At 33.1% G+C, this 12,482-nt stretch overlaps 1 protein-coding gene across 10 annotated transcripts in view; it reads right to left on the reverse strand.

Moving 5' to 3' along the window:
- Positions 1 to 1,249: 1,249 nt before the first annotated feature.
- Positions 1,250 to 12,482, reverse strand: part of SLC4A7 (solute carrier family 4 member 7) — a 107,620-nt gene continuing 96,387 nt past the window's right edge. For 7 of the 10 annotated variants that reach the window (XM_048216139.2, XM_044383346.3, XM_044383347.3 and 4 more), the window contains 3 exons: positions 10,327 to 10,424; positions 7,452 to 7,559; positions 1,250 to 5,510 (listed from right to left, as the gene is read on the reverse strand). In XM_048216139.2, coding sequence (XP_048072096.1) covers positions 5,429 to 5,510; positions 7,452 to 7,559; positions 10,327 to 10,424 — 288 coding nt within the window. In that variant the 3' untranslated portion in view covers positions 1,250 to 5,428. The remainder of the gene's footprint in view (positions 5,511 to 7,451; positions 7,560 to 10,326; positions 10,425 to 12,482) is intronic. The other 3 variants (XM_026496884.4, XM_044383348.3, XM_026496882.4) reach the window with 1 other exon arrangement.

Below are 12,482 nucleotides of genomic sequence, written 5' to 3' on the forward strand. Positions count from 1 at the left end.
CAAAACCACACTGAGATACCACCTTACGCCAGTTAGAATGGCAAAAATAGACAAGGCAAGAAACAACAATTGTTGGAGAGGATGTGGAGAAAGGGGATCCCTCCTACATTGTTGGTGGGAATGCAAGTTGGTACAGCCACTCTGGAAAACAGTGTGGAGGTCCCTTAAAAAGTTAAAAATTGAGCTACCCTATGATCCAGCCATTGCACTACTGGGTATTTACCCCAAAGATACAGACGTAGTGAAGAGAAGGGCCATATGCACCCCAATGTTCATAGCAGCAATGTCCACAATAGCTAAATTGTGGAAGGAGCCGAGATGCCCTTCAACAGATGACTGGATTAAGAAGTTGTGGTCCATATATAGAACGGAATATTACTCAGCTATCAGAAAGAACGAATTCTCAACATTTGCTGCCACATGGACGGCACTGGAGGAGATAATGCTAAGTGAAATAAGTCAAGCAGAGAAAGACAACTATCATATGATGTCTCTCATCTATGGAACATAAGAACTAAGATGATCGGTAGGGGAAGAAAGGGATAAAGAAAGGGGGGTAATCAGAAGGGGGAACGAAACATGAGAGACTATGGACTATGAGAAACAAACTGAGGACTTCAGAGGGGAGGGGGATGGGGGAATGGGATAGACCGGTGATGGGTAGTAAGGAGGGCACGTATTGCATGGTGCACTGGGTGTTATACACAACTAATGAATCATCGAGCCTTACATCGGAAACCGGGGATGTACTGTATGGTGACTAACATAATATAATAAAAAATCATTAAAAAAAAAAATAAGTAAGATTTCCTTTCCTCTCACCTTCTAAAAACAAAACAAAAACTCAAAGTTCTATAGATGGGAATAATAAATTGACAAAACACTTTTTCCTAAAATAAATGTAAGAAAACTTCCAGATGAGATTTCTAGAACTCTAAGCACCTTTCTTACTCCCAAAGGTTATCAAGTTCATGTTGGGATATCAGAAGTGATTTCTTCTTATAGAGAAAATAATGGACCAGCCTACTCTTTCTTAAAGGGCTTTAATTTTGATATTTCCTAACTATTAAAAAGTCATTGTGAAACACACAACACTTTGTTTCACCTTCTTTCCTGTCTCCTTACTGAAGCATATGAATATTAGGAAGCAGGAAACAGAAATCACCTATTTTCCTTCATCCTCCATCTCTCTGCATGAGAAAGATACACAGCAATTCTAATAATCGAAGTACAAAGTGAAGACAATATCCAATAACTAATTCAGTAGACTTTTATTGCTCTTTCAACTTCAATAACATCTCTAAAAAATAGTTTTCTTCTAATAATTATGAAACAAATTTGAAAGGCAGGATCGTTCACATTATAGACTTGGTAGAGACTTGTATTTCATATAAATGAAAAATACCAGTTCAACGTTTTAAATGTTTAATTTACCTTGGATTTTATTACAAAAGAAAATACTATCATTGTAATTATAAAAGTCATAAAAATTAGAACTGTACTGTGAAATTATACCAAGCTATCAAAAACTATATAAATGAACAATAAAATTCAATTTCTATTTATTCAAACATAGTAAACACTGGAAGATAACACCCCTAAAAAACAAACAAAAACCCCCCAGATTTTTAATATTAAAGTAACAAAAGGAAAGCCACAACACAAAAATCAATCAATGCACAAAATCTGATTAAAAAACCACTGGGGTTTAACAATTACTATAAGTCAACTGTAGAAGTCAGTATGTGCTAACTGAAGTTTAAAAACTGATCTTTAGATGATTCCATTTCCAACTGTATGTTTTCCTATTATTGATACTTATATTTTTGATATGTTAGAAAAGAACCAACTTCACATTAAAATTGCCAAATTTTGAATTTTGAACACTATTTTAAATTTTCAATGTCCTTAAAATCTTTAAGCTTACTTTCTAAAAAATAAATAATCGTTGGACTAAACCAAAAGACATTTCACACGTGTATTACATAGGATAACAATGATGTCATCTACATAAATAAATTTAAAATATTAAGTTATTTAATTTAAACATTTTTGAATTACAATGTTATATCAATGGCTTACACATCCAAAATCTGAGCACTTTAAAACAGGGTTCACACGCTGAGCACATTGAAAGAACTGAAGTACATGATATGATCCTTGACAGACAGCAGGCTCTGATGTAATGCCTCAGTTTCAGAAACCATTTTATGTTCTATAGAATCTTGAACCTGTCTTTGTGAAAGGAAAAACTTAGAAAGCTATTATATACATACATAAACTTGAAGTATGAGGAAGAAACAAATGCTTTTTGGAGGGAGAAAACAAAAATTAGTAATTTTGAGTGGTAAAGAAACCTGCATCATAAATACACGCATTAGCACGTAAATTTTGTCCTACATGTTTTACAAAGACTTGGCAAATAGGAACATTGATACGCCACAGCTTTTTTCAACAACTGAAGAGATTTAAGATTTTTAACATCATTCTCTCTCTCTCTCTCTCTCTCTCTCTCATACACACACACACACACACACACTAGAAAGACTGTGTGCTTCACTTCAGCGTATCTAAAATTATAAGAGAATATATAGAATCATCCTTTTGTCATAAGGAAGTTAGTTCATTGTTTTCTCAAAAGCTGCTATTTTAGAGTGAAATAGCATTCAAAAGAAAGATTTCAGATGGTCAACATCAGGATTTATTATAGTCTCTGTAAACAGACATCTATAAATAAATAAAACAGGGTGGAGAGAAGACTACCCTGAGGTGGCTCTGTAGCCAGGGTATTCAGTAGCACTAAGCTCCATCCTGGAAACCAAGGCTTCTAAGAAAGTGCAGGGCTGTTTATATTAATTTATTTTGTAAATGGAATATGTACAGGTTTAATTATTTTGCACCTTGAGGTAAATCAGTACATTGCAATTACTACTGCTCATTTACACCTATTTAAGGCAACATTTAAAAATTAATATATGTAGTAAATTATATTTTTCACTGTCTTGCAATGAACACTATCCATGATTGTTATTTTTCAAAAATAGTGGGAAAATATTCTAACCATGTAGAACAAGCAGTTAATTACTTAATAAACATGAGTTACCTTTGCTCTTCAATGGAGTAGTCATATCAGATCATTTTGTAAGTCAAGTAGTCAAAAGAAAGCAGAAACCATGAACAATTAGAAACAGTAAAAACATTTTGAGTGCAAAGTATTTTGCAAGTCATGGTTTTTCTGGCACTGGACAATTACTATACATAATTAAATAAAATCACAGAAACACTATGATCCCAGGTAGTTTTCAGTTTAAATTTTAAAATCCCTTCCTGTAAAATAAGCGTATTTGTTAACCCTACAATGTCCAGACACAAAGAAATGATGTGAGGAAATCCCCTTGTTCAGGTCCATCAGGGGAGTTTACAAAATACAGCAGCAAATACGGGGGTCTTTGGAAATGATTATGCTGCTATGGTAACAGGAACCATCTCAATGGAAGCTCATACAGAATAATAAGCACCGTGGGTAATACTCGATTTTCAATTGCCAAGAGAGTCTAACTCTTTTTCAGGCAGTACCGAATGATGCCAGCTCTACTTTCTAAAGAAAAGTAGCTACATTTTCAACTTCTCATTCGAGGCAGAAGTCGAATCCTTTATTTTAACTAGAATCTGACAATATGGTCTCCGATGGGGAAATCATATCAGCTATCAAAATAGCTTAGAATGGATTAAAAACACTCCAGAAGTGCTAAAATATCAGCTTTTGGCATTCCTCATGATCCTCTGTAAGATCGATCATTCATACTTTTGTACTTTAATTACAAATGACTAAAGGGAGCATTGGAATTGCATTAAGATTTTCATCCTAATATTCATGTCACAATTTCGGTATTTCTGTGGCTTCTCAATACTCATTTGGTTTTTGTAAATTATCCTCTTGCCAAATCACTTTCACAACCCCATTCATCCAGTCCTACAGGCTTAAATAAGAACAACATTTATTTATTTCATGGAGAGCTAAGAGTATATAAAAGATGACTAAAAAGATTTGCTAGAAGGTAAAAAGATAGCTCAGAAAAGCAGAAACTAAATAACAAATACTAACACAAACTAGAAAGAATGCCATCAATCTGAGCTATACATAAAATGTCGAAATTCCTTTTAAAATACAAATATGGCAGTGCTGCATATCAAAGATGTAAAAATCTGTCAACTGCTTCCAAAGATAATAAACCATAAATGCAAGTGAGCACCAACTATTTACATTAACATTTTAAATTATTCTGTATTTGTTACCTTTTCAAATGTTTATATAATATTTAAGTATCATATCAATTAAAATAAATAAAATAGTTTAAAATGAAATCACAGATAACCATCTATTAAATATTATCTATACCATAGAAAGACTAACAACGTAAACAAGGAAATGAAAGGTAATTCTTTAGAATGAAGTAATACTGATCATAAACCCATTAAGAGAATTCTGACTCCTGATTATTTAATCATATTACTTGTAATAGAAAAATAATCAAGAACGTGAACGTGATATAAGCTTAACCACATTTGAAGTAAAAGACAGCAAAGGCAGAGAACAGAGTGGGTATTCTAGGTCTTATAAAGCATTAGGATTCAGAAAAGACTTCTACAAAGGCAACAAAATTTAACTATTATCAATTGGCATTTTACAGCTTCTAAAATCCATAAAGTTATGACTGGTATGGGGTTAAATTATAAAATCACCTGCAATTTCACTTGTCTATCGGAATAGAAACCTAGATGTGGAGGTTTTAAGATTTAAAATAAATTTTAAAAACATAAAGGTCAAAACTATGGTTCTTATCTAGAAAGTTTCTATTGTTCTAACCTTTAGAGCCAAAAACTCTCCACTGCTTGTGAAACATGATGGACAACTGCATAAATGAAACACACATACAGAGAAGCCATGACATGTTACCATTTGTCCCACAACACCGGCATAAAGACTCCTTGTTCTTCCCATAAAGAACTAACAGAAGTGAAACAGTATGTAAAAATTTTTAGTAACTCAAGTAAAAATTATAAATATATGGACAAAGTACATCACCTAAGGTTGGTATGAATTATCACTGATGAACAAATAGATATAAAGGAAAACTAGATTGAATGCATTTCCCCACATCTTTCTACTGAAGAACAGAACTTTTTTTCCCAACAGAATAAATATTTGAATAGAACCATGGACCTCATAAGACCATTTCATTATATACACAGTCCCAAGGTGTTCCTAACAAACTTCAGACACTACTTCAAAAAACCCAGGAGTCACGCATAAACAGCCTGACATACGATATTGTTATATATAGTGACATGAAAGACACACATCTCATATATATATATCTATATATATATGTATAACTATATATATATAATTCTTCTTGGTTCAATTCTATAACGAAGTTTCAGCATCCATGTATTTCTTTGCTGGTTCATCTTCAAAATTTATTTTCACACTCACAGGTTTTTCAGGGCTATTTAAAACAAAGAATGAGAATAAAAGATTTTGAAATGGACAAATATTATATTCAAAACATGGCCAACACTTAGTATCCATAATAAAAGCCTTTTGAAATGACTATTAATATTATAAACATATGACTCGCTATTATTATTTTACTGCTTTCTTTTCATATCAGTAAATTTGATCGGAAAGACAAATATTAAAAATTAAGTTTTTTTTAATGGATATGCTTGCCACTGAAATTCATGTTTTTCTTACAACTGAAGAGGCATTTCTTAAAATTAGTCATTATATGACTAAGTTTGATTCATTAGTTTTATTTTATAAACAGTTGTAGCATGTGATATTTCACTGACAGGTCCATTAAATTAAAAGGCAATCTTCGTTAATACGGATAAGCATCAAATAATTTTCTGCAAAATGTAACAGATTTACAAACTTTCTTTCCCCAAATTTGGTTCACAAAGAAATCAAAACACACATATTCTATATTTTCAAGTTAATATCAAATATAATGATTCCATGTCCATGGATTTAAGTAACTGGTTTAATTGTAAAACATGAATATCTGTGTTTTGAAAAAAACTTCTCAAATGTATAAAAACACACTGTGATTTGCTGCCTTCTCCAGACAGGACTGGAGCAAAGACCTCCAAACATCTTTTCTGTTAAATGATGTAACCCAAACACTGTCTGTCTTCCCCTGTGATTTGGAATTGAGGGGCAACCTGAATGAAAGGCAGAAGTATCAAAGATACAATAATATTACTGTAAGGTCTTTACATTTATAACTATACTAATAATCTGGGCCACAAGTGCTGAGAGGGTGTGAAAAATTATTAAGAGTAAAAAGAGCATCAAGCTAAATTCTAGCTACATGGAATAATCAAAATGACAAAGAGTTCAATTTAAAAAACTTTTAAGATCAAAGGTAGAAGAAAGGAATTAGTCCAGCTTAGAGAATCAGAAGTCAAGAAATGATTAAAAAAAAAAAAAAAAAAAAGAGGTGGGGGGATAACAGAGATTAAGGAGGAGCAAAGCTCTAAGAAGAGGTGAGGAAGGAATGAATAAAACCTAACCAATTATTATCAAAAGACAGTAACTAACCAATCAGAAGCAGCTAGTGACCATTTGCCCAGAGAAGTTTTGACCTGACGCCCAAGTATATGGACACGCAACAGTGTCTGGCACAAGGTGCACACAGAGTATTTGTGGAATAGGAATGACTGAATACACTGCAGAATAATACCTCATTTCAACACAGACCCAAGGGATTAAAATACTCATGGTTATCAAACTAGAATCCCTTAAATTCAGGCCTCAAAATGAGGGGGAAAGAAAGAAAAAATGGCTTCCTAACAAGAAATCTAAAAAAGGAATCATGAAAATTATTATGGAATACTTGGTCCCTTATAAAACTGAATGGTGTTTATATCTGTGGGTTAAAAATTTCTTCCAACTATCTTCTAGGAAAATGCTTACCTCACCTGAAGAAATGGCAGGCTAAAACAAAACAAGGAAAACAATCATGGCTGTCCTTTTTCTTGGACCATCAGAAAGCATGATGGAGGTAGTGTTCACTTAAGAGTATTTATGTAACCCCTAGTAATTATCTTTCTTTACACGGTTTCTGATCTTTTATATACTTATTCCATACTGCCAAATGGATATATTCGTTTTTATTATAAAATGGCTCAAATGCTTTTTTGGAAATAGGCAATTATGAATTTTAAAAAAAACCTATTGGCACTTATACCTGATTTCCAGTATTCAGTAAAATGATGGATAGACAGATAAAAGGAAGGAGGAAAGAAGAAAAGAAGGCTGGTTTTGTTAAGAGAATATAACTTATGCAAACTGAGTTACATTTAATGGTTTTATGAAATAGCTATCTATCCATAAGTCAACTGAAAATTGGCTAGTTAGAAAATGCGTAAAGAGTTACAGCTACCTCGTGCTAGATCTGGTTACTTTGGCATTCTCAGTATTCATGGAAAGTGCCTTCCACTGTGCAGTTTTGGCCATTTCATCTGATATGTTAACAACTGAGGGATCAACACTGAAGAACAAATACACTTTTTGGTTAGTATTCAGAACTTGCAAAAGCATTAATATTGTCACTCTTTACATAATATTTGTCTTCATCAACTTAAAATTGAGAAAACTCTTTGTCATGCACTTAAACCAAGTCCAGCAAAATATCAGAATTCAGGAGTTCTGTTTTATAAAGGTCTCATGGGGAATTACATCTTTCTGTATAATCAAAACTAGGAGTAAGATTAATTAAATTGGCAATGAAGCCAATGATGATCATCTTGGCTATGAGTATATTATTGAAATAACATAAAAGAATACATTTATGTGCTTGTAAATATAAAAAATACAGCCTCAAGTCAATTACAAAACTTTTACAACTGGCACAAATTTCAATTTCATCAACTAAAGATCCAAAGTATATAAGGAAAACTTAAGATTATGATTTAAAAAAAAAAACTAGTTTTTAATAGCTTTTAAAAAAATCATTAAAAAAATGATGGAAAGGCAACACTTTAAAAACAAAAACAGAGTTCTGAAAATATCTGAACAGATAACACAAAAGCTTATCATTTTTAACTGACATTCACATTTTTAATGTCGAAGTGTTATTCTATCAAATTTATCAAAATCAAAGGAACAAAATACTGTCCTTTCATTGTAAGAGATAAATGTAACCACTGTCTTTATAAAATACTGCAAAATTCCTTCGAGATCCTAAATCCAACAACGATGATATCCATAAATAATTTTGGGCTCAAGGTTGTCAGGCACAAGTAATGTGAAAGTACTATGAAGTTAAAAGAAATATATTTGAAAGTCCTTTTTCCTAACCAAAAGAGTACTATTTCATGCATATAAGCGACAAATACAAATGTCGAATTAGGCCTTAAGTTCACAATGTGATGGCAGCGACGTGATAAGTAACTAATGGCAGTCATTTTAGAAAGTGCTAGCTTTGTTCACACTTTAAATCCAAAGGTCATTTAAAATATAAGACTACAGAGAAATGTGACATGGTCACTGCAGAATCTCTAGGAAAGGTGCTTTACCAAGTCTATTTTTTTAAAGTGCACAAAATTTGAATGCCCAAATTCACAATGGCAGATCCAACCAACTTGAAACTACCTTCTCTGAGTAAATGTTTCTGTGGCTGGTTGCCAACTTCAAATAACTGGAGAGAGACATTCCTGAAGCACTTTCTAATTTCAAATGTCCCCCTCTACGAACTTTCCCATTAGTAGAATTAATTCAGACTTTTAAAGACAGTACATGTTTTGTTTTTTCCCCAAAATAAAACAAGATGGGGGAAAAAATCTGTCTACATTAAATCAGTTAGTTTCATATTTTATGGAGTTTTACAGTTTCCAAATGTTTTTCTTTATCATCTCATTTGATTTTCATGGCAAGTAATCCAAGGTTACTTAAGATTTTAAATTAGGGCAGATAAATAGGTCAGCCAATTGCTGGCATTCTTAATGTTCAAATTTTAAGCAAAGCAGCATTTATTTTGGCCTATGTCATCACTTAAAAAGGCAAAAGGAAATACACAGATAATCATTCTTTTTGTTAAACATCAGACAGTATAGTATACATTCCACTTAAATTTGTCACGGCCCATGTATAATCATACTGAGTAAGTGATAATGTAGGACCTATAGAAATTAAGTGGCGAATAATCTCAGCAAACTGATGACTCACTAATAACCATCATGGCAAGTCCTATACTCTTTTTATGAGTACAACAAAGTTAATATATTAATTCATTTAACATTTATAGAACCCAGCAAAGCAGGGGACTAAAGCTGGCTATATTAAGATGTCTATACTTGGCATTTAGTTTAAAGTATGTAAGAAAGATTTGAGGGAAAATCATGAAAGGTGACACAGAGTAATACCAATGATGAAAATTAATAGTAAAAAAGTTTAAAGGAATATTACTGGATTAATTCATTTATCAAAACTAATCAATATGTAGAAGTCTAAATAAGACCTCTGTAAAAACTATAAAGATCAATTAAAAGTGAAAAAAACCCGAAGTTGATAAATACCAACAAAACTTTTCCATTAACTGGTTAGGGAAGGAACTTACATACATTCTAAAACTGACTTTTCTACTATCAAAAGCTAATCAGAAACACAATAAATGTGGAAATAGGAAATAATATGTTTTTAATCTTTTAAAACTACAATAAAGTACACAGAGTTTAAAGACAGAATTTACCACTGCCTTTAGTTCTTAAATTTACATGTAAATCATCAAAGTCATACATAATAAGCTATATGTGGAACTCAACTTTTTTAAAATATGAGCACTCACTGCCAACAGTCAAGTCACACCTTTGAGCTCTAGGGCCTCTGAACATAGTCACAATTTGGAAGATTTGGAAGATTTATCAGAAAATGGGATTACAAAGGTTAATTTTCCAGCACACACTGATGCAGGCTAATAAAGGACAGAAAAGGAAAAGCTATACTGATTTTAAACTTCATTAAAACAGAAGGAGTGATGCCGGACAAGTAACTCTTGTCTGCCAGGCATGGAAGTTGGTTTAAGGCTCCGGTCCAAGTCTAGCTTTCTCTTCACTCCTGCCTACAAACCTGCAGAGGGGAAGGACCGTGAGACTTCCTCTTCAGATTCCTGAGGACCCCCTTTAAGTTGACTTATGGCAGACACCGGTTTTGTCATCTTTTAAAAATAGAGATCCCTACTTTAACAAAGCATTACATGGCTTATTCATGTACTTAACGTGTATACGAAATACAATTTACAAGATGAAGTTTTATCTCACCTATACTTTAGGGCCTTAACTGGAATCTGTAAGAGACTTCCGCCTTCAAATGGAAGGTGCACAGTGTCGTCATCAGCTTGAAGCATTCGTTCAGCTTCCTTCAGAGCACATACACAAAAAAATTACTTGTCCCAGAATATTTCCAGGAGGACCAATATATAACATTTTCAAGAATTAGAAACCCAAACTGACAATATATTTAAACATATTTGCCATGATTGAAAAATTCCTTTTACTATTATAAAGACATACTTGTAGCACCAAAGAGAACAACTACTTGTAAAGGCTAAATTTTAAATGGTAACTTTCATTCAAGTTAATCAGGAATACTATGTTAAAATCAATTTAACTACATAACTGTTACCATCAATTATTAGTACATAATAAGAGACAAAATTTTGTGAAATCTGATGGCTTTCATTACAAGACATATAAGCAAAACCTCATTTGGATAAGGCAAGGTTTCTCAATCTCAGCAATACTGACCTGTAGGGCCAAACAATTATTTGTAGTAAGGGGCAATCCTGTATATGTAGGATATCCAATAGCACCCTAGACCTCTACCCACTGGATGCCCATCTAATTCTGACAATCAAAAATTTCTCAAACACTGAAATATGAACACTGAGAAGAAATGTCACCCCAGGTAGAGAACAACTTATACCAGAGACAAGACCCAAAGTCATGGTATCATAATTACTGGGGACAGGGCAGGATGGACTGGGAGAGCACATACAGTCTTCTTTCTTACCACTAGAAATCCCACTATTTGTAGGTGGCAGTATGCCCAGCTTTTAAAAAAAGTAATTAAAAAAAAATAAAATAAAACCAGAGCTAAATTTCCCAGCATTCCTTGCAACTTCACGTGACCATGAGATGCAAGTGGAACTTACTGGATGACATTTCTGGAAAAACTTCTTAAAAAACAGGATAGCAGGGGAGAGCCCATTTTGCTTTCTCACCCCACCCCTTTCCTTCCTGCCATCTCTAATGCTAACGTGAGAGCTCAAGCTCAGCATTCATTCTGACCTATGAGGTGATTCTGAGAATGGAGACTGTGTGCGGAGGTTGGGAGGACAGCAGCACAGGCACTGCAGAGCACTCCGTGGAGCCATCACACTAGATCACTCACTCTTCCCAAGACGTCTACATGAGAGCATGAACTCTTGTGCTTAAGCCTCCATTACGCTTGTTTTCTGTTATATACACTGAACCTTCTTCTAACTTAATAGAGAAAATAATAAACAGGTAATTTCAACCCACGTATTTTATAAATAAATTGCATCCTATTTGAAAATTCACCAAAAGCTTATAAACATTTACATATATAATATAGTTAAAAAAAAAAAAAAACTCTTTTAAAAATTTTGGAGGCTCGGGGCGCCTGGGTGGCACAGCGGTTAAGCTTCTGCCTTCAGCTCAGGGCGTGATCCCGGTGTTATGGGATCGAGCCCCACGTCAGGCTCCTCCGCTATGAGCCTGCTTCTTCCTCTCCCACTCCCCCTGCTTGTGTTCCCTCTCTCGCTGGCTGTCTCTATCTCTGTCGAATAAATAAATACAATCTTTAAAAAAAAAAATTTTGGAGGCTCAATTCAAACTAGTATTCCAGTTAGTATCCTAATTAAAGAGTCATAATTTTTGTTAAAAAATAAACATAAAACCAGTAATTTTGCCATAAATCAGCATTGAATGATCAATCCAAACTATGAAAAAAATACCAAGGCTTAAACCCAGTTTAAAGTTTGTTAAACTTTGCCTGTGAATTTTTAATAAATACATTTCCATAAATACAATGCAATGTAATAAAGTATAAATTATGCTGCTTTCTCTCAAAAATTAGGGGGAAAAGTAATTTTGAGATCTCTATTTAAACAGGACCACAATATTTAAAATGTATTATCTTTCTTCTTATTTTGATTTTCAAGCAATATTCTTAATGGGAAAACTGAGTAGGATACTAAAATCAATATAATCATCTGTGCTAAATGTTCAATGTCTACTTTTCCTTCTTACTATGTAATAGCATTGTGCTGGTTATTTAAAAAAAATCAAATTCAGAATAAAATATTCATGTAAATCTCTGTATACACATTAACTAATGGTACATAATACTGCATGTTAAGACTAGAGCTTAATAGTACTTTTTTGTAAAAAAA

The sequence above is a fragment of the Ursus arctos genome, unplaced genomic scaffold (assembly GCF_023065955.2).
Source record: "Ursus arctos isolate Adak ecotype North America unplaced genomic scaffold, UrsArc2.0 scaffold_20, whole genome shotgun sequence".
Lineage (NCBI taxonomy): Eukaryota > Metazoa > Chordata > Mammalia > Carnivora > Ursidae > Ursus > Ursus arctos.